Raw genomic sequence first — 25,180 nt, 5'->3', positions numbered from 1 at the left:
AAACTTCAAACTTATATATAGATTCACTCTAAACTTTATTTATATGTAGGATAAAAGGTTATTATCAGTTTATAAATTAATAAAACTACTAACATACTTTATCATTAAAAAAATGAAGTTTCCTTAAAAGAATGAAGGAGGGGTGAATCTGATTGAATTATATGAATTTGTGACATGACAGCGTGCAGCGGAGGTTTCAAGTGGAGAAGTGCTGTGCATTGTTGCCGGCCATTTAAACTTTGTTCTTTTGTGCTGTTCAACGTTCGGGCTTAGCTTTTGTCAGATTCAACCTCAAGATTAGATTTGTACGTCCATTTCGTATTTCCTTTTTCAGATTAAAAAAAATACATTTTAAAACTGTGTAAATATAACATCGCGTGAGCGATGGCATAAGCATGATGAAACTTTAATATTCCTCCTTTCCTTATTCAATCAAATGAACCTTTTTTTTTTTTTTAATAATGTCAATAAGATGGACTTTAAAGTATTTATGAGTTATAAAAAAATAGTATTAATTTTTTTTAGTGTGTTTTTGGTCTTGGCCGGTGATAACACTTCTTTAATATCTGGCTTTTTATCCTATTTATTTAATTATTTTTATATTTATTTCCATTAATTAACACAAAGACAGTTAGGTACATAAATTGCATATTATATCAATTAATCTAGCATGGATATGATAATAGACTCAAATACATATTTGTTATTAAAAACATGTGTCTTTTTTATGACCCCAAAAAACACATATTTCTAACGTGTGACCCAAAATTGGGAAGTGCTTTATACACAGTATCATAGTGGTGTCTACGAAGACAATGGAGTTGTTGGGGTGCTAAAAGCAACGACATCACCAAGGTCCTCCACCTCCTTCACCAATTCCTCTACCTTCCCTATCACTTCCATGAGCAAGAAGACGAAGCTACCAATTGCAACCACTTGTTCATCCTCAAGTTCTACCATTTTGGACGTGGAAATTAGCATCATCAAATCTGTCCTCGCGGCTTTCAACTGTGCCAACATGCTTTCCTTTGCATCACATTTCCTCATTTGCTTCATGCTTTCTCCAAGTCCTCGCACAATGCATGCAACCCTCGACTCAATTGCTTCGCATGTTTCTAATTGCACCCATTGCGATTCTCTCAAACAAGCCATGGGCTGAATGCAAAGATTCATTAAGTGAGCCCATTAAATCTTATTAAGAATAAGATAATCGTATACCTATCTATGGACATAAAAAACATAAAAATATAGACCTATGATATATATGAGCTACCTCTTTTGATGCTTCAAGGCAACGTCCCACTGCAAGAATAAACGCAGCTAGTTCTCGAAGCATTTCACCAATCTTTAAGTACCTTCCCCAAGGGTAGCAAAATCCGAATTTTCCATGCCAGGGTTCCCATTTTGCGAAATTTGCCTGAAAACACATTATTAACTTTATTCTACACTTAATATAATAGAATTAATTTCATTCAATTTTAAGGAACGTATCTAATTCAAACTTGGCTTACCAATGATTCATCTTTTGACTTGGTGTTCAACACCGACTTGCAAACGTTCAAGTTAGTACCAGGTTGGTTTTCTTTTTCACTAACGTTTTTTGTGCATTCGCCTGAACAATCTATATAATAAAAAATGTTGAATCAATGAATTTTATATGAATCCCATCCACACATTTTTCTAAGACTTTGACTATTGGTATTTTAATTTTGATAAATTTCTCTACAAGTTTTTTTTATAAAAAATAAATAAATAAAAGGGAATTTTATTTTTTTAAAAGTTTAAATTAGTTTTTACATAAAAGTTTATTTAGATAATGTTCTCTTAAATACTTATAGAAAAAATATATAATTATTTTCTCTATAAATTAAATCTAATTTATGTACAAATTAATTAACTATGTTTATATTAGTTTATTCAAAAACTTATTTTTGACATATTCATAAACTATAATTTTAGTTTATAAAAAAATATTTTTTTTAAATACTTTTATGAGGGAGATTTTATAAATTGTCTCGTACATAAATTAATTAGTTTAAAATTTTAAAGAATCTTTTTATTAGTACTTATTATGAAATATATCCATACATTCTATATTGAAGACTTACATTGTTTACCGGTGTATTGGTTGAATTACAATAATTTATTATTGTATTTGTTTATGCTAAATCTTATAAATAAATAAAAATTCAATGAGTGGATTTTGAATTCAGACTTTGTAATCAAATTTCTTTATTTACATTTATCTAAATTTCAAAAATATTATTTTTAACTTTTATTATTATGTGACATTTTCTATATTGTCCATGGTATCATATCAATATATGATACTTCTAAATTTTTATTAAGATATCTAAAATAAATATTTTTTATCTATTTTGAAATGAATATATTGGGATCAAATTAAATAAGTTATTTCAAAATTTGGAGAGATAAAAATAAAATAAAATATTTAAAAAAAAACAAAATTTACTTATTTTATATAGAGATCAAATATAATAATTTTAAATTTTATAGAAATGAAAGAGAAAGAAATTATTTTAAGAGCAAATATTGATCTTGATATATATAAATGAAGTATTAAGTATTTTAAATTAATATAAATATATTTATATCCGAATTTATAATTCAACAGTGAATTTTATGTTAATGTTTAATATAAAAAAATTAATTGTGTAAAAATACTTATCCATGTGTAGAGTTTGATCTTTCTTTATATGTGTGCATATATGTAATTAACTATAATTAATAATGATATTCACGAAAATATTGTTGTATATTATATAGTAAATAAGATGTATTCTGAGATTTTTTTATTTTTTATTTTGTAATATACATATAAGAAAGTAGTTTATTTGAAGTGATATCACCAATCTTAATTTGATTAAAAAAAATCTCTTTTAGCACCCACCTTATGATACAGGGGTCACATCGTGATTGATGATACATTACGTGCAAACTTGTGGCTAGTATTCTTTAAATAATATTTTTTAAAAAAATAAAGATATTAGTAAAAATAGAACTATTTGTCTGAAATAAAGAAACTGATCGATCGAACTACCTTGAATTGTATTAGCAAGGTCGAGGAATCTTGAGACTATGGAATGATGAAGTTCATCACTGGCCCACAAAGGAAAGACGAACAAACTCACACAAACACACACAATGAACCCAATCAGAATATTCAAGAGCCGTTCGCGAGCTATATCCCACACTTTCATGTGAACTCGTACGCCAGAAACCACAACTAGGTTAAAAGTTAGAATGAATATCATCACTCCGTAATCGTATCTTTTCTTTATGCTTGGAACCAGTCGAAGATATGTTGCAACAGATCCTGAAAAATTAATACACATGCCACATCAAAATTAACCATAGGTTAACGCATATATAAATAATAATGTCCAAATAAATAATTAACTTACCAAATATAAATACCGAAGCACCGATTATGATCGAATTGCCAACCCTGCCCATTCCAATGCTTTGGGCAAAAAATGCTGCTAAGGAACCAAGTCCTCCTCCTATAATTGTTCCTAATCCTCGATTGAGGCCCTTACCTAGTGTTGCACCTGACATATATTAATGTAACATTCTTAGATTCATGTTTGCAATGAGTGAGAGTTGAATATATGATATTATTGTCACCTGCGGAGAATTCAAACATGACGACAACAGTCATGATAGCCCACATTGCATTTTCTCCAACTTGATCAAAGAGAGGATTCAAGAGGTATAGAAGTGAAACCAAAGCCAAGGAGATTCCCACTTTGATGCAGTGGATCTTCTTCCTCGTGTCATGCTCACTTTGCATATGCTTCTGTCTCAGATTGGAAGTAATGGAGACACAGTGGACTGCATTTTTCCCAAGATGGGAAATAGTGGGTGGAAGTCGAAATTGGAATGTTTTATTCTCCTTATTCCTATCTCCAATATTCTCTTCTCCATTTGTAATCGCTATTACATGACTTGATTCCATTTTGTCTTTTACTCTCTCTCTCTATTTTCTTTCCTTTTTCCTCTCTAGGATTTTTTGACTCATTCTCTTGGAGAAACTCAATTTGGTCAGATACCCCATTTATACTGTGGCACATAAGTGGAGACTGATGGTGACGGGAGAGATCAAATTCTAAAGGATCCAAGTAATCTTGTGATGACGTTTATTAATATATTTCTAACACATAGTTTATTATTAAATGAAATTTACCTATTTATTAAATCACATAAATATAAATAAAATGTTAGCTACACTTTTTCTAATACTCTTTCTTTTAAGCTTATATTTATCGTAGATTTTTCTTTTCATTTAATAAGTCTTTCTTAAATTATTGCACCAAAATTTGTAATTTACAATTAAAATTGATAGTAGATATAATATTAACAAAAGAATGTTAGAGTATGATTGAAAAAAAGTTAGAACTCTTTTTATAGTTTCTCTATAAAAAAAAGAGAGTATTTTTTAATATAAAAAAATTCTTAAAAACCCTTATAAACTTGTATTAAAATAGACTTTTAAAAAATTTCTGGTTAGTATTTTTCTCAATATAAATTCGATTTTGTTTTGAACCTATGGAGAAGATTTAAGTTCACTTTAAAGAAAAAAATTAGTATATTAGTATAATATTATTAAATTTTTACAAAGTCCATCACTTTTAAGAGATTGAGAATCTTTTGACCATAGACCCTAAACCGACTCTCATTCAATTAACATAAGATCTAACACATTATCTATTAATAAGACACTATCAAAATCATGAGATTCACTCTTTGATGTGTGTCTCATGCTTTATAATGTAAGAACCACCACTATATATAGTTTATAGAAGAATAATATAAATAGGTCATACAAGCATACAAGATCTTCATCAATCTTAACCTTTCTTTAGGGTTAGAAATGAGTTGAACTCAGTTTAACTCAGTAACATTTGACTCAACTCATAGCTTAATTCGAGTTCGACATGAATTTTTTTTTTCAACTTGAACTCGACTCTATTTAAATTCATTAGCAACTCGGTTCAACTTGTTAGATTGAATCATATGAACCAAGTCTCAATTTTTTTTTGAATCTTATACATATCAAAATTTTAATTGAATAATATATTTTAGATAAGATGATTATTTTTTTAAGACAAAAGTTACTTATTCTATTAATTTTGCAAGATTACAAGTTATAACTCTAAAGAAACATGATTATAACAAAAATCTGTAGAAATTAATTAGAACTATTTCACCTTGTATAAAATAATAGAAAACTCATCAATCCATAATCATAAAATTTTAAAATGTTCATTTCCTTTATTATTATTAAATTATAACTAAATTTTAAAAGTTCTTTCAAATTTTAATAAGTTGAAATTAAATAAAAAATAAATTATATAAATTATATATTTATATGTTGAGTTGATTTATGAACTAAGTGAATTGAAGTATACATAATTTAAATTTAATTATTTATTTATCAAATTCAATCCTTAACTTAAGTTCAATTTATTTGATTCACAAACTATATAAAATGGAGCTTCAAACTATTTTTTATTTGGTTTGATTCATTATCATTTCTATTCCTCCCTTGTAAGTATTGACTTAAACATCAAAAGTCTTTGCACATACACACACTACAAGAAATATTATATATAGTGACATACAAAAAGTGTTACTATAAATACAATATATATATGTAGGTATATATCTATTTGACATATAGTTACACACAATTTTAGTGTTGATTTTAAATGAGATTTAACAACATATTTTATGTGTCATTATAGCATATACCCACACTTTTTAATAATATACTAACATATATTATAATTATTGTGTGGATAAAAGTAATTTTTAATGACATGTATAATGTCACTATGAGTGTATGTTACTGTATGACAATTTTCTTATAGTGACAACTACAGTTTGCATTACGGACCAAAAGATATTTCATTTGAAAATTTCTCTTTCTTTAAACCGGTGCTGAACGACTTTAAATATCTTGCTCTTCCTGTTATCACGAATTTCGTGTATTTTTCTTCTAATAATAAGTATGGTAGGAAAATGTTATGAAGTGTATACATCAATATTCCTCTTAAACTGTGAAATACCAAATTAGTGGAAGTCCAACCCCGAATTCAAGACAAGACAATTGAAGAATGAAATGAAACAAGTACAGCCGATATCTAACATTAATTAGTGTTATAAGCACGTTACCTCTGTTTGAAAGTAGTAGGACGTCCTTAATATTTAGTGACCTTAGTGGAACACGTATGCAAACACGAGTTAGTGTACCTTAGGCCCTCTAGAGAACCAATAAAATGACCCTTAATTTACTTTTCTGGTTCTTTAAGTCAAATATAGTAGTGACAAAATTAAGAACTAAGAAAAAGGGTACCATTACAAAGAAAGTAGTTTTTTTTTTTTTATTAAGATGCATGTCTTACAGTTAGATGAACTTAATAAAGAGACGAAACCATCCTCCTATGTCACGCCCCTTATCTTTTAATTGTGCGAAATTCCGTAGTAGGATATACTTATCGGATGACCTAGTTGGATGAATAGCTAAAAATGAACCTAAGATCAGATGACACCCACTAAGGTATGCTGTCGAATAGATATGTTGCTCATACAAAGACCACGAACCCGACACTACAAGCCTCACAACTTTCTGAATTTTCTGATTGTTTGTGAACTTAATTAGTGGTTGGGCCAGATATTTGTAATGTGCACCAAGTTCAAAATGTTATCATATTTTAGGTGACCTTCAGGTCAAAAATGTCTTTTATGAGGAATTCGCAAAAATACAAAGTGTATCTGCATGAACCACTATACTATGTATGCCTAAATCTGGCTTGGTCTTCATACATTTATGGGAATTATTCGAACTCTAACACAGCAGAGTATAGATATTCATATAAGCCTTCGACACAAGTGAAATATGGATCATCATTAATTGTGGGTTAATTTATTCTTCGGTTATGAGGATTTGAATAATTTTTATAATGTGATCGGGAGATAACATAATCTCATATTTCAGCTGTTTTTAGGGGGGAAAATTGTATTTAATTAGTAAACAACTTAAATTTGTAAATAATTTTTTTATTTGTGAAAAATTAGCTATTTTTAAGAGATTGAAAATTTAAAGTTTATGATTATTTATACACCAAAAAAACATAATACACCAAAAAAAGTTTATGATTATTTTTTGATATAGTTTTTTTTTTCTTTTTAAACTGATTTCCTACATAAAATCTTTTTTTCTTTTATCCAAACGAAATTTTGAAATTTATGTTTATTTTTCAACAATTTTTTTTTCTTTTAAGTTGGTTAACTACATAAAAAAAATTACCTAATTAAACCCCTTACTAACACAACTTATCAACAAATTTACTCAAATAAAATTTCATTTGATTGTAATCGATTATAATAATAACCAATTATTCATATAATTAATTATTAAAATAATCTAATTTACACAATTTTTCAAAACACACCCTTAATATAAGAAAATATGGACCGGCCGGGTTTAGTAACTTAAAACCAGTACAACCCTTAATTGAGTATATCATACTTTGCTAACACGTTGTTTAATTCTGTTCCATTTTAAGTAAGTTAATCACCAACTTATCATATTATTATCCAAGATTTTCAGGTTAGTTGACCATAAACTTACCAACTAAATTATTTTTAAAAATGGATCATCCATCCATCCATCCTACTCTCACGTAATTCATTTATGGGTTGACTTAAAAACTAGTTGTAAAGCGAAATCTTTACAAAAGGGTCATCTCACTCATGTAATTTATTTTTGGGTTGACCTGTGATCACACTCACACTACCCTACAAATTAAACATTCGGTTGGAGTTTATGATCAATTCACTTTGTGCAACTTTTCACGCCATATATGTGTCAAAGTGGTTTATTTCCTATATATATATATATATATGAATTGCAGTAACGATTCGATAATTAGTCGTGGTTCACGAAATAAATATATATGGTTCTAGACGAAATATCATCATATAATTACAACCAAAATAATGTCATATATATTAATGATAACTTAGCCTCTAATAATATTTTGTCAAAATAAAAAAGTTGAAACTAGCTTTATAAAAGATAAATGAAGAAATTGATATATACTCTCAGCTTCAAAGACATTTTCAAATGGTTCATAGACTCATAGCCATTAAGATCTATCAGGTACGAAGATAGGGGTATCAAAATATAAAGGTTTTTATTTTCAAAGGCATATTTATATATATATAATTAAATATGAGGATTGATTGAGCACTGGGAGCATCAATAAGTTTGTAATCTGCAGATCCATAAATATTATGTGGCTGAATGTTGTAAATTGGGAGCTAGGAGTGGAATATATAATATAATATAGTCATGCATTATGGTATTCGGTACCTCAGTTGTGCACATATGTAAACATCTATCGGGACCTAATCTCATCCATCAAACTTGTATTTATTTTTCATAGTACCGATAAAACGAATTATTCACCTTCTATATTTAATAATTTATATTTTACATTAAATTTTAACAATTTAATTATTAAATTAATTCTTTATAACCTTTTTATAAAATTTAAAAATTATTTATTATATTATTACATTAATTTAAATTAATATATATTCATAAATACGTTATACGTTAATTTTAATATATATAACTAAATATTAAATAAATACTAAATTTATTTTAAAAAAAAGTTAGTGTTGATCTGTTCATTAAAAAATATTAATTCAACTGTTAAATCGTTAAAATTTAATATAAAATGAGTTATTAAGTGAAGTTTATTAAGATTTACTTTTTGAGTAAATAAATCCATCCTCATAATATATATGTGTGTGTATAGACACCTAGAGAAGAGATACACTTACTTGAAAACTCTAAGGGTAAGTTTTGGTAGACTTATTCTATTCAATCACTCATATTTTATATCAAATTTTAATTATCTAATCATTAAACTACAAGTTCTTACTGTATAAATTAAGCCTGAAAATTTTTAAAAGATTTGAAAACTATTTGATATTTTATTTTATTAATTAAAATTGATAAATAATCATAAAATTATTTTATATATTGATTTGAATTAATGAAACAAAGTATCAAGTAGTTTTCGAATCTTTTAAAAATTTGCAAACTTAATCTATGCAATAAAAACTTTTAATTTAATGGTTTGATCGTTAAAATTTGATGTAAAATACGAATTGTTGAGTGAAACAAGTCTACAAAAATCTATTCTTAGAGTAAATATCAATCCCTCGTATATTATTGGATCGAATGCTTACCACTAAGTCAAAAGTTATAGTTGATTGTCAGAATGCAATTTTTTTCTACTTAACTTAATCATAATAGTCTAAGTGCCACGTGTCTCAATTGTGATTTGACCCACTCAAGCCTTCGTCATGGGACAATTAATGCAACCCAACAAATAATTGTTAGATCAAGTGCTTACCATTAGGCTAAAAGCTATAACTAATAATCAAGGCACAACTCATTCTACTTAACCGAAACAGTCCAAGTGTCACGTATCTCGGTTGTGACTTGACCTACTTAGGCCTTTGTCACAAGACAAGTGATACAACCCAACAAATCTTATACAAAATCTTATATCTTCAATAATTTTTTGTATAATGTAAATTTAACTGATCCAATTATTAAATTATGTGATATTATAATCAAAATTATATAATATTATATATATGTGTGTGTGTGTGGAATATTGTCACATAATTATAAAATATTTAATAGTTCATCACATTATTTTATTTTAACGTATAATTAATATGATATTTAAAATATGTGTAAATATATATTTTTTGAATAATATATATCTAAAAAAAAGTTTAAATAATGTGAAATTTAATATACATGATCTTGAATATAATATCACGTAATTTAATGGTTGGATCGATTGAAATTACATTATATAAGGATGGATCAATTTATTTCAATAGTAAGTCTATTTAAACTTACTATACTTAATAATTCATATTCTACATCAAATTTTAAAGATTTAGTTGTTAAATTAGAAGTTCTTAATATATAGATCAAGTTTGCAAATCTTAAAAAATTTAAAACTTATTTGATGTTTTATTTCATTAATTCAAATTGTTAAATAATTATAAAATATTTTATATATTATTAATTTTAATTAATGCAAAAAAGTATAAAATATTTTTAAATTTTTTTAAAAAAAATTGTAAACTTTATTTACACATTAAAATTTTTTAATTTAACGGTTGAATCACTTAAATTTGACTTAAAACATGAGATATACAATTGAGTAAGTCTAAGTTTAGAGTTTAGATAATAAATTTTTTCTTAGAATAAATAAATCTCTTTATATATGTATTGATGTTATTTTAAAAAAATTAGTTTAAAATTTAACTTAATCTTACAAAATCAGTTTATAAAATATTTTTTTAAAAATATTATATTAATTAATAATATAATTAAAATAATATATTTTACAAACTAATTTTATAAAATTCAATTAAACTTCAAACTACCGAAACTTATCGGAATTATTATTCCACTTTCTTGAGAGCTGGGAGACAATAGTTACGCTATTTTTTTCTCTCTTTAACAAAATAAAAATATGAGTCCTACTAATTTGGATTAAATGGAGTAAATTTATTTAAAAATAAAAATTTCACAATATTTATTTTGTTTATAAAATATGATATGGAATTATTCATGTGAAGTAAAAAAAAGAAAAAAAGTTTGAATTTCATTAATTAAAAGAAAAGTAAAAATGTGGTGAGTGAAAGTAAGATAAGTTAGTGGCGAGGTAATAATGTTATGGTGAAAAGTGAACAGCGTGCACCACAGCTTTTGTGCTTAATGTGTACTACCAATGTACGTCCATACTGGGCTCCACACACAAATCAGATACGTGCACGCGTTTCCTTGTTACCCGCTAACTTTTTCAAATTACATTTTTTTATCTTTATCTTTATATATATACAAAACTAATACTCTTGATTAATTATAAAAAATAAAAATAATTTATTCTACATTAATTCTACGATAAAAAAAAATGTACATTTTAACAATGTAACTTTACTTTCTCCATTGTTTTGATTTTTTTTTATCTTACTTGTTTGTAGCATAAATAAACTGTCGAGCCCTGAAACCATTGGAGCATATCCCTTGATGCAGTAAAAGTGAGCAAGAAGACAAGTTAATTGGAAGGCAAATGTTGTATTGTTTAGATGCTGAATTTATTATCTTATTATCTTGATCAGTTGCGTGTAGCTGCTGACCAATCTATAAACATATTTAGTGAATTTGCATAATTTGTTTTATTGTAAAATGTAAATATAATCGATTCAATAATTGTATATTTTATTTTTATTAATTATATCACATATATATAATTTTATATAATTTTTCAATTAATTGATAATTCATCATACCACTTTATTTTAACATATAATAAGATATTAAAAAAAATATAACAAATATTTATTATTAAATAACATATTTAGAAGAGTCTAAATTATATAAAATTTGGTAAACATATTCATATGTCTAACATCACATAACTCAACACTTAGATTAATTAAATTTGTATTATAAAAAAGTTATTAAAACAATAATTTAATTATCTTTAATTTCACCTAATTTCAACAAATTGTAATCCACACACATATTCAACTCTTTCACCAAAATGGTTAAATGCATTAATAGGGATGAGAAAAATATTCGTATTTGTAAACATGCATAGATAGAATTTGTAATGAATAATAAATAAATACTTAAATGAGTAATCATGGATAATTTAAGGGGATGTATTGGTTTAGGATTTCGTAAGATTTTAAAAGATTTTTTTTGAGTAAAAAAATTTATTGGTATTCAATCAGGATTTTGTGTCATTAACAATTCAGTAGTATTCAATCTAGATTTTCAAAAATTTTTAAAGAATCTATTAAAATTCATTGGTATTCATTTGAGATTTTTTATAACTTAAAAATAATTCATTGGTATTCAAAAATATAAGGATTTTAAAGGATTGTTGTGTGAGAGGAATTTTGAAGAACTTTCTAGTGTTATCTATAAATACCAAATTCATAAAACAATCACATCCAAACCCATCAGATTTTGAAGGATTGTTTGAAGTGATTTTTCAAGAATTTTCAAGTGAGTTTTTCATTTTTTTTTCTATGTTCCTATCTTCTCCATTTTTTCTCTGCTAATAATATTGCACTATTGTTCATTGCTCATATATAATATTGTAGTACTGTTCTCATTCCATTCCCCTATTTTGTGAAATTCCGACATCTCATTCCCCTATTTTGTGAAACTCCGATATGTAAATGATAGTATCATTGATTTGCTCTATTTTTCTGTTCGTTCTCTTTAATTAACTTGCTTTATTTTATTTTATGTAGTTGAATTTGTTCCTTTATATAACACAAAAAATGCTTGAAATTTCAACTTTTAAGTGAGAATTTTTTTTATAACACATGTCAAGAAAAGAAAAAGGTGAAAGATGAAATTGATATCATAATCTCTACAATATATATATATATATAAGATGAATTTGTTAGGATTTCTGTGAGTAGAATGAGATGAAAATGGATCTTAGTTGGGGGAAGAACCCTCTTAGCATAAAAATTGTGATTTCTCTCCTTCCCATAAGTTTGTTACTCTTATCCCCCTTCTTTTACTATGAATTTTTCTTTTTATTTTTATATTGTGAAATTAAGACTTTTTTATATTTAAAAAAAAAGAAAATTAACATAAGACATTGCAGTATCTAATTTTTTAAGGTTTAGGATTTATGTCTTCATTAGCTTATTTTTTAAAAGAGGAAATATTGTTAAAATATTTGTTAGAATAATTTACATTTATAAATATCGTTAAAAATTATCATATAATATATAACTAAAATAATATATATATATATATATATATATATATATCTAAATGCTTATTCTTTAAATAATAATAATAATTATATATAATTATTATTATTATACTAATATTATGTATATTGCATATGCAATTAGGTAAATATTTTTTTGTGGATTGTGGATTTTCTAATCGACGCCAATTTTTAGCTTCATTTCGAAGTGTATCATCTACAAGATTTTGCAGGTCAAGGTAATGATCCTGAAAATGAGAAAGAATTGTTCAATCTTCGTCATGCGTCTTTAAGGAATGTGATCGAGAAAATATTTGGTATTTTTAAATCAAGGTTCATAATTTTTAAGTCAACACCTCCATTTTTATTTAAGACACAAGTATAACTTGTGTTAGTATGTTCAGCACTACATAACTTTCCACGTAAAGAATGTCATTCTAATGAATTTCCAATTGAAGTGGTGGATGAACCTTCATCTTCAACGTTACCAGTTAATGAAGATCATACTTTTGAACCTATTATTCAAACCCAGGAGCAAGAGCGAAAAGACGCTAATGATTGGAGGACTAGTATAGTTATGGATATGTGAGTGAATGTTATTTAAGGATAAGATATTATGGAGAATTATTGTTATTATTATTATTTATCTAGACATTATTATATTTTATTATTTTTGTCTTTGACTCTTTTTAAATTTGAATGTATGAATTTTTTTTTGAAATCTTATCAAATGTCAAAAATCCACAAAAATTCTACAAAATCCCACAGAATTCATTAAAATCATGATTTAAAAGTCTTGCAGAATCCATTAAAATCCTGATTTTAAGTCTTGTAGAATTCTGCAAAATCTTAAAAATCATGAAAATCCTGCAAAGTCTTTTAAAATCCGCAAGATTTTTTTTAACTAAAAAAATCATTTAAAATCCTAATCCAATACACCCCTAAATGGATATATTTCTACGCATAAATAAGCAAGGACAATGATAGATATAAAGATATTCATCTTGGGGATATTCGTTGAATATCTGTAATAATAAAATTATTTAAATTTATTTGTTAAAATATATATCATGTGTTTTATTTAGACTCATGAGACTTAAATATTATGTTTTTTTAACCTTTATTTTGGACTTGTAGAATTGAATTATTTTAGTTTATTATTTTTTTTAAATTACACGAATTAAGTACTTTAATAATTCACTTTAGCTTTTAAATTGAAGAATCTTGATCAATAAAATTGTATATAATATTTGAATAATTTAAGTTTTATCTTTTAAATTATTATTTTTTAAAAAATTATTAGAACTTGTACGAAAAAAGGTATTTTGTACTTCTATATAAAAAATGTGTGGTTATTTTTAAATGGTTAAACAATTTCTTTTTGCAGTAAAAATAAAATGGATGAGTAGTTAGTTTTTTTCCCTTTAATTTGTATGCATGTATTTTCTTATTTCCTCATTAATATATATATATATATATATTTATTTATTTATTAGTATTAGTATATTAAAAATCATAATATAAAATAGGGGTATAATTGAATTTCTAAAAATGGGCACTAAAAAAAAGTATATCTCCTTTATATATTGTTATAGATGAATATAAATTATTATTAAAATATTTTTTAAATTATATATTTTTAAATAAATATCCACAGATATCCATACGATATGGAGATGGATAGGTGAATATTTATCTGACAGGATAGGTAGTGGAGGTTACCACCTACACTTACCCTATCTTGTTGACATTCTTATACATTACCTTACATTAAATTGGACAAAACTATTGGCAGTGAAAAAAAAAATCTTTATAATGTTTAACATAGTTGTATATTTAAATAACAAACTCAAAATTATTAGTTATCTTTAACTAATTTCGCATTAGTTAATTCATGTATTTGATAGTAATTTTTTTACTATTTATTTATAATAAAATATACAAAATCAAATAAATGTCTTTATGATATTTTATAGATTAAATTATATTTTTAATCATTTATCTTATTTTTAATATTTATTTTGATCATTTATTTTTAAAATATTTATTTTAGTCATTTATTATTTAAATTTGAATTAATTTAACCTTTTTGAAACAATAATTATTTTCAATCTTGAGACAAAAAATTTAATACTTTTTGACTAATTTAATATTTAAAACTTATTTCATTAGATTCGAAAATGATTATTGTACAATTAGAATTTAAATAAAAAAGTTTCATAAGTACGATAAAAATCACATAAACATAATTCTAAAAATAATTAATTAAAAAATTAATTTTATATTAATTTTTGATTACTTGTGTAATATATTTTTTTTTAGGTGTTTTCACTATGATTATAGTTCTATTGGATTCAAATGTTTATTGAATTTTATAAATTTTATATATGTGAATATAATATTACAAGTTTCAAGATTTGAATCAATTTCTGATTGATTCAAAATCATATTAAAAAAATTTAAAAATAATCATTTTTTAAAAGGGTTCAATTAATTTAAATATAAAAGATAGAATATTAAAATAAACATTTTAACATATATAAGACAAAAATGAATCTAAAAAAGAAAATAAATGACTAAAAATATAATTTAACCTATTTTATATTAATGTTTGTTTCTATTTGTTGACAATATATTTAAATTTTAATTACAATTATTGGATTGAGACTTCTTGAATAAAGGTTTTGGTTTGAGTTTTATAAATAGAAAAAAAATCCTAATTGACAAAAGGCTTTGATAAAGATGGTTAATTGAATTTCTCCACAGAAATTAGTTATAAACAATTGGGTGTATGCTTAGATTATAATGAAAAAATTAAGTTGAGTTGAGTTTAACTTTTCAAATTAACTTAAAAAAAAATTCTTTTAACTTTTTTTTATTGGTACGAAATACCTACTAATAAAAACAGTAACTAATTTATACAGAAATTATGAACACACGTATATTTTTAACATAATTTATTTCATATTTAAAATCAACAATCAAATCTTAAACATCTTAATTAAGAAATATAAGTCACTATTTTTTATTTTTTTTTACAAATCAATATTACATGTAATCAAACATATAACTATTTAGAAATATTGTAACCAGCTGGCGCACTGTGGTGCGATCATCTGAACAGAGGATGGATCATGACCGATATTAGGCCACATTAATGGTGAATTAGGTAACATATGTAACAACATTAATCTAGTAATCTACAACAAAAACGAATACTCGAAAGAAATCCGATATAACGGGAGCCTTAAATGTCTGAAGGGTGTACACTGAATTCCACCAATTATCCTTCAAATGATAGGTTCATAAAGTCAGCAAAGTATATAAACTTTGCAGAGTCATAAGTGGAGAGCCCACTAAATCACGTAGTTTTATAGTATTAGTATGCTCGTGCTTATCAAATCAAATGGCAAGTAAGGGGCCATTATCATCATTTCTTGGACTCATCATTACGTGGACAACATCTAATAATTTAATTAATTAATTTACTTATTTTCTTTCCAAGGGACACCTTCCTACAAATGTTTTAAATTATCATCAACCATAAATTTTGCACAAAAAGCTTTCCATATCAAATATGATAAATAATGGGATGAAATTTAAGAGCTGCCAATTAGATTGTCAAAAAAAAAAAAAAAAAAAAAAAGCTGTTGAGTGTTACTTATTTGATTTGCTGAGTGTGTACATCATGTTAGTTTATATGGATTAAATGAAAATATTATTTATTAATTTATGTTCTTTTGCTCTTCTTTTTTTCTTTTTTATCTTATGTAAATTATTATTTGTATAAAGCTTATCTATTTAGTGTTTCTTAGTACATTTAAAAAAGTTTTACATTGCTTAGCAATAGAAGTTAACAATAGTTTAGAAAGACTCTCGACTCTTCTTTTAAATCATAAATGACAAATTGACAATTGTAACAGTTCGTTAGCATCAAAATATAAAATTGATTAATATAAAAAAATGTAATTTTAGTTGTTATGTATATATTCAGTAAAAAAGGTATATATATATATATATATATATATATATATATATATATATATATATATATATATATATTATCAAATGTGATCAAGGTTTTTATATAAATTTGTTTGTTGAATTTAAAAAAGAAACACGTAAATCTTGTTTCTCATAGTTAAGAATTAATATGTTTTTTTAATATTAAGAGAGACTAAATTCACTTTTTTAGTTTGAGATTTAAATTCATTAATACCAAATTATATGAGAAAAAAACACTTTTTTCCCTTATAAAATGTATAAAGGTAGTTCAAGTCTTATAACGTTCCCGCAAAGAAGCATACATCAAATAAGTGCATCCCACAAAGTCTACAACAATGGAAAAATGGTGTAAATCACTCACTCACTCTTAAGTTTTAAGCACTACTATTGTCAAATCTTTTTACAGTTACATCAAATAGAGAGAGATCACATGTTTTGTAACAAAGATAATTTCATGACAAAGTTTGAAGATAGTTCATATCAATAATATAATTAAAAATATATATGTAGACTAAAACCATCCATCACAAACTAAACGTAACTCACTCACTCTTGAGCACAGTAATAAATAAACCAAACCAGTGAATGTACTCCTCACATCCCATGGGCCTCTTGTCTTGTTGCATGGGCCTATTCTGGTCACCTCATTCACATAAAACCCAACACTCATTTGACCATCTTGTATGTAAAAGCCAATCAAGAGATTTAGGTTTTTTCCCCCTTGTGATCAAATTGTTTCTATCTTTCATTTAGTTTTTAGTTTCTTTTTCATTTATTTTTAACACTTCATTTATTTATCTTGGGTTTTTTTTTTCTTTCAAATTCTTAGATTTTCTTATGTAATTCTTTATATTTTTCATCTATCTTTCTTTTTCGGTTCCTTTCAATTTCTTAATTTAATGCTTACTAAATGTGTTTAGATTGTGATTTGAAAACAAAACTATTATTCACACTTATTTAAGGCAGAAAATGGAAATGTAAGTTATTAGAGTGTTTAATTTTTAATTAGAAATTAGGAGTCACAAAGTGGATCAATCACCTAAAATAAAGTAAAATAGGTTGATTCATCAAAGAAGTGGAACGAAATGAATTAATTTACCAAAATAAATAAATAATTTGAAAGATGTAACACATACCATAAAAGTGGGTTAACCCACTTTAATGAATTAATGGGTTAAAAAATGGTGGATTGACAATCTAACCTACCTTCAATTCATTTTTTTTTTAAATCTCAATTGAAATATTGTAATATATATTATAACTTCAATCTATAGTTTTATTATTATTTATAAAATTGATTAAAAATATTATATTTTTTTATGAAAAAGACATAGTAATATATATTTCTATTAAAAATAGACACTATACATAAAAATATACTAATAGAAAATATGTGATTAAACCAATATATTTCTATTTCATATAAAATAAAAATAAATACTTAAAAAGAATTAAATTATAAAATTAAAATATTGATTCAACATAAAATTACTACAAATCTATCTTTTCAAAATCCAACACAAAAAAGTAGGTAAATTAGTTGATCTAATGAATTGACGAGTTAAACCCATTTAATTGATTTAAATTAATAAATTTATTTATCTAACCCAACCTGTTAAAAATAGATAGATGGAGAAATTCACTTACCAAATTCAATTGTAATTGTTACTCCTATTAGAATCCTACGAACGGAAAAGATAGAAGAAGATTGGGTTATAGTTTAGTACCTTAGAAATCGTGTTTTGTTTCTCTGTTTGCAATGAACGCGATTTCTCCGATACCTGCGGATTTTGATTTTTGCTGGCTAGTGGCTATAACCTATAAGACATAAGTAAAATCAAACAACCCTTTCTTCATCCTTTGTTGAATTTGCCATGACTCCATCACTATGCTTTATATATTACCACAATCAATCATCCCGTAATTGTTTAAAACAATTTATATTTGCGAATATCTTAACTTCGATATCTATCAATTAAGTTCTTAAGAAATTAAATTTGAGTCTTATTTAGAATAGAATTTTCTAAACAGTCACATCTTAGGAATTTTTATAAGCTGAGAAATGCTGGTAAAACACAATTTTATCATATTCTTTTAAATAAAATATTTTTAATTGTTTAAAATTTATTAGAAAATATTAAACTTGATTGGTCTCACATCCTATTTAATGACTCTTTCTTTCTCATAATTTTTGTAGTTTTTAATAAATTTTGATCAATTTGTTAATATGAATATGTTAGAGTGTGTTGCTTAAAAAAAACTCTTCTTATAAGTTTTCATATTTTTTTTGGTATTTTACTTGATTTTGGTTTGGATAATTTTAGTTTACTAGAGAAAAAGTTTTCTTAAAAGGAGTTATGTCCAGAGTAAATCACATACTTAAGCAAACTACTTTAAGATTGCTTAAAGAAGTTCAAAGGAAAAATTTTAAAAAATTACACACGCTTAAGCGAAACCAGAGAATAGAGATTTGATTGTTAAGCCTCACTAAAGCATCAAACATTTGCACTTAAGAAAGCTTAAAGAAGAAGTTTTGTATTGAATAACCACACTCAAACAAAGGTAATATTTTCACTTAAACGAGCCAAGTTTTCAGTATACTAGATTTGAATAATTAAGTCTCACTTAAGAGAACTAATCTAACTATGCTTAAGTATGAGTTTGACATGACTAACCAAATTTGTTGACATATAAAGACCACACTCGTAAATTTAAACCTATCATCTTGTATTTTAGATGTGATCATCTTCATAAAAAAAAAAAAAAAAAAAAAGAAAGTGATGATATAGATCACTTTCACAGTTTTCATGCCTTTCTTCTTTGTCTTTATATCAAACTTTTGCAGTTTTGCTCTACCATGACCATCAGTGATTAAATTCACCCAAGTTGAGAGTTGATGTAGTTTGACTTGATCACCTTGAGTTTGATTCTTTGGGATTGAATATCATTAAAAAAACACTTTTAAAACTATGATTTGTAAAAATAAATAAATAAATAAATAAGAAACTTAATATAAAACTTATTTCTACAGGGATATTATAAGATTAATTAGTCAATGTTTTAACCTTTGATCTTAAATACAAATTGATTGATTAACTTTTACAAAAAAAAAAAAAGAAAAAGAAAAGAAAAAAGAGATTTTAATTAAGGGATTTAAACTTTCACATCTTTGAGATTAAAGTTTAAATAATTTTATTGATTGTTGGATTAACACAAATAATTAGAATCTAATATTCAATTATTTAGTATATGCTGGAAGGTTTAACAAAATAAAATCCTAACTTTTTTATAATCAAGTCACGACATATTTTCTTGCAATCTCTAATTATATTGAAAATTCTAAAAATACATTTTTTTTTCTTTAAAATTAAATATTTTTATTTTTTTCAAATAATTTTTAAATACAATCATTTTCTAATTAACATCAAATTGAACTTGAGCAAGTATTATACAAGTCTCTTGGAATTCAATACTTGGACTATGCCTATTTTACGTTTCATTATTTTTTTTCTCTCCAAATTCTTAACACGGATCTTCTTATTTTAAGAGTATTTTGAATAATTTATTTTGCCTAATAATTATTATAGTCATTAAATTTATTAGTCCAACCCTTTCATTTAAATTTTTTGTTAAATAAATTGTGTATGAAATTTCATATATATAAATTAAAAAACTATTTAATATTTTATCAATCAACCTTATTTTAACACAAGATATAATTTTCTTGCAATGTAAGTAAATTATGTTAGATATAAGATTACATATCAATGAATGTCCGCTTATCTCATACATTAATATAATTAAGTAATATCACATGATTTAAATATTTGATTATGAAATTTATATTTTAGAGAAATTATAAACAAATAACTATTTAATACTTACTCTAATAAGAGAAAATAATTTATTTATTTTATTCTTTACATCAAATAGATCAACAAGGTTTTAAAATAGTTTATTGATAGTTATATGTTTCTTGAGCATATTAATTATTAATAATTCAATTCTTAATTATATGGTTAGAGAAAACTTTCTCAAAAGAGATATATAAAACTCATCTAGATATATAATCCTCACGAAATTTTTGCCTAAGAAGTGTCTGATCACCAGTTTAATCTTAGTGAAAAAAAAAAAAAAACTTTACATCAAATATGTACGTGGCTTTGTATTATAAGTGGTTTGATTAATTAGAAATAAAATAAAATAATTAAAATTTAATTAATAAAATGAAGTTTAAGTATATTTACTATAAAAAAAATTATTAATATAGTGATTTATACCCTATAGTAGTATAATATATGTCATTAAAAATTATTTTTACCTACACAATAAATATAATATATATTAATATATTGTTAAAAGTGTAGATAAAAGTTATATTAACACATGAAATATGTTATTAAATTTCATTCAAAAATAACATTAAAATTATGTCTAACTATATGTCAAATAGATATATACATACATATATTATATTTATAATAATATTTTTTATATGTCACTATATATAATATTAGTGTCATTATATATAATATTTTTTATAATAAATTATTACAGAATGTAGTTCACATGAATGAAGCCTTTGCAGTGTGTCAAAGTTTGCATCCCTATTTTTTGCCCGACAAATTTAAAGATAAAATAGAACTTGGTGTTCATATCTATATACCATATATATATATATATATATATATATATATATGTCAGCATGTTGTAGAAGCTGACGTTGGTTGATTCTCAGTCTATATCCAAAGTTTAGAAATCAGAGACAAATGGCACCACTCCCCTTGCTAAGCAAAGTGTTTAACAGCCACTGTTACTCTATCCAATCCATTCCTTTTGTAGTTTCCAACCAAAATGCAAACACAACAAACAAGGCATAATAAAATAAGATCAACTTTAAGTACGATGCGACGCATACTATGGTTTTTTCAGAAAGTAAACCAAAGAAGTTCCACAAGATATATTCTACAATTTATCTGTACATGTCACGGTTAGTATTAGAGTAAGTTTTACAACTGTAATTCGTGTAGATTTATCTTCGAAAAATGATATATGTCATTGTCACAAAACAAAAAGAATCTGTGATTTCAGGGTGTGGCTTTTGCGGTTATTGAGAATTATTTTCAAATTATTAGAAAAATAAGGTAGAGTTCAATAATTGTGCCGGACTATGATCATTGTGTTGAAATTGAAAGAAGAATTTTGATATCTCCAGCTATACAACTTGTTAACCAGATTTGAAGTTTAACATTATATTAACACAAAAATGAATGTATACACGTGTACTACTACATTTTAATTATTTAGTAACATTTTTTTTTTATATTTATTAAAATATTATTATATATTAAATAAATATATTATTTTATAATTTTTTTAAACATATATTTATAAAGAAAGTAATATTTTTTATTTTAATATTATTTTTTTAAACTATGTTTAAAATTAAAGTCTCAAATCGAGTAAAAAAAATGTCACTTAAGTTATTTTGTAACATTTTTTTAAAAAAATATTATTATAATTACTTCTAAAATCAAAGTCACGTCAAGGAAAAAATGTATATTTCTCTCATCTCTAATTATTAATCATAATTAAAATTTCACATTAAATAAGTAAATAATTTATACAGAGTATATATAATCATATAATTATATTCAAAATAAATGAATTTTCGTATGTGATATATATAACTAATGTAGAATAATAAGAATATTTTTAATCTTTTCTTAAAGAATTCTTAAAAATTTAAGAGATATAAAAATATAATAATTAATAATATCTAAATTAAAATTAATTATTATTTTATAAAATTAACATAAACTTAACATCATTAAAATATTATAAAAATACTATTTTAATAATATTTAAAAATATTATTTAATTATATAATATTATTTTAAAAAAATATTGTCTAATTATATAAAAATATTATTAAAAACCATTAACATTATATACAGTTGCTTGTGTTGTAGTGACGTGCAGTCGTAGTGAAAAGTGCAATAGAGCGTTCACACTAAAATGTTCAAAAAGAGAAGAAAATAATGACAAGAATGTGATGGGGGAAAAGAGATTCAACCAAAGAGTGAAACATCTTTTGCTTTTATGGTGTTCAGAAGAGTGAGCAAATGGGATAAACATGAATCATAGAATTGAAGAGTAATAATGTTGTCTACCAATGATAAAAAGTCTAACAATTGGATATTGTTAAAAATTAATTAAAGTTTTCTCTATAACAGTTTTGAAGGATTAGTTGTGATGCGTTATTAGTTTAAAAGATTTTATATTGTCAATTAATTAAAAGTTATTATTATATTAATTTTAAGATAATTATTATAAAAATTAATTAATTTATAATAAATGATAATTTATAATTAGATAATTATATATTTACCATATTGCAAGTAGATAGGGAAAAAAAACTCCCCTGACTTTAATATTCAAATTAAAATGGAACTCAATATCTTACACGATCCTACATATTGTTATTTATATCATGAGAATTATATGCGATAAGTACGGATTATAAAAGTTTCTAAACTTTAATAATATTTTTTAAAAGACAATAACAATAATAGAAATAGTTTAGCTTAGCATAAATTTTTATATCCTAATGCAATGATATTTCTTCATGTATTATTAGCTTTTTGACTTATACATTAATAATGTATCTTAAAAATCCTACTAATAATAATTTTTGATTTATTAATTATTAATATTAAACTTGTTATGTTCACTACTTCATTTTAATTTTTTTAGTAATATTTTCTTTCTTATATTTATTAAAATATTACTATATATTAAATAAATATGTTATTTTACAACATTTTAAAAAAAATGTCATTATAGATTGAATAACTTTTTATTTCAATATTATTCTTTTCAATTGTTTTCAAAATCAAAGTCTTATATCGAGTAAAACAAATGTCACATAGGTTATTTTGTAACATTTTCTTGAAAAATGTTACTATAATTGCTTCTATAATCAAAGTCTCACATTAAGTAAAAAAAATATTTCTCTCATCTCTAATTGTTACCCATAATTAAAGTCTCACATTGAATAAATAAATGACTTATAAAGAGTATATATAATCATATAGTTATACTTAAGACAAATGAAGTTTGATATTTGATATATAACTAGCTAGTAATGACTAATTAAGAATATTTTTAATCTTCTCTTGAAGAACTCCTAGGGATTTATGAGGCATAAAAATATAATAATCTATAATAATATCTAAATTAAAATTAATATCATTTTATAAAGTTAACAAAATTTTAGCAACATCATTAAAATGTTACAAAAATACTACTTTGATAACATTTGAAAAATATTGCCTAGTTGTATAAAAATGTTATTAAAAGTCTTTAGCAACATTGACTATATATATACAACATTTGATCATAAGACATGGACTATATACAACATTTGATAATATGTTACTAAAACAATTTAGTAACATTTATACACAATTTGGTAACATTTTTCAAATATTATTGAATGCTCTATGTGTTGTAGTTCATTAACGTCGTGTAAAAATTAAAGTCTAAGGATATTTTTAAATTTTAATGCATAAAATTTTTATACTATAGAACGTTAGAATGTTAATTTATCATATTTAGCTTTCTATTTTGATAAAAAAAAATAACATTTTTAATACAGAAAAAATATTAAATTTCAATTATATTTATGGTCAATCAAACAAACTTTAATTATTTTTAGGAATTATGATTATCAAAATTTATGATTCTTTTAATCATAATTTTTTATTCTCATTTGACAATTATACTAATTGTCGTAAGTAATAAATTGAACAGAAATTAAAATTATCGAATCCACAGTAACAACATGAATTATGATTATTTAATGTGATTGTGGTACTCAATAGTTGATTTAATGAAAATTTTAAATTTTTCAACAAGAAATATTAAATTTAGTGAAAATAAAATTAAGCAGTAAATTTTGACGAGTTTGAATTTATAATAAAAATATTCAGATATTGATTCACTAGCTTTTCACATGTAGATTCTCTTAAATTTTCATTCAATATTGAAATTAAATAATTAATTAGACAACATAGAGATTAATTTCCAATGCTTTTTGGTAATTGTTGTTAAACAATTTGCATTAAATTAAAAATCAAAAGTCAATTGATAAGGTTTATCCTACTCTTAGTAATAAATGTTATCAACATTTTACATAATCCTAATTTAAAAAAATGTTTCACAATCTCAATTAAAAATTATAAAATCATGTATAAGTTGACCAGGTCACAACAAACATTAATTATAAGATAAAAATGATT

The 25,180-nt window shown here is 24.2% G+C and overlaps 1 protein-coding gene across 1 annotated transcript; it reads right to left on the bottom strand.

Moving 5' to 3' along the window:
• Nucleotides 1-129: 129 nt before the first annotated feature.
• Nucleotides 130-4,235, bottom strand: LOC109817842 (aluminum-activated malate transporter 2). Its single transcript, XM_020383185.3, has 6 exons — nucleotides 3,649-4,235; nucleotides 3,426-3,572; nucleotides 3,062-3,337; nucleotides 1,512-1,621; nucleotides 1,274-1,417; nucleotides 130-1,155 (listed from the first exon to the last, which is right to left on the bottom strand). The coding sequence occupies exons 1-6, from the start codon at nucleotides 3,977-3,979 to the stop codon at nucleotides 805-807; spliced, it is 1,359 nt and encodes a 452-aa protein (XP_020238774.1). The 5' UTR covers nucleotides 3,980-4,235; the 3' UTR covers nucleotides 130-804.
• Nucleotides 4,236-25,180: the final 20,945 nt, after the last annotated feature.

This window comes from Cajanus cajan, chromosome 6, assembly GCF_000230855.2.
Source record: "Cajanus cajan strain Asha chromosome 6, NIPB_CcT2T_4, whole genome shotgun sequence".
Classification (NCBI taxonomy): Eukaryota; Viridiplantae; Streptophyta; class Magnoliopsida; order Fabales; family Fabaceae; genus Cajanus; species Cajanus cajan.
The sequence above is the reverse complement of the archived record's forward strand: the minus strand, read 5'-3'. Positions and strand labels throughout refer to the sequence as shown.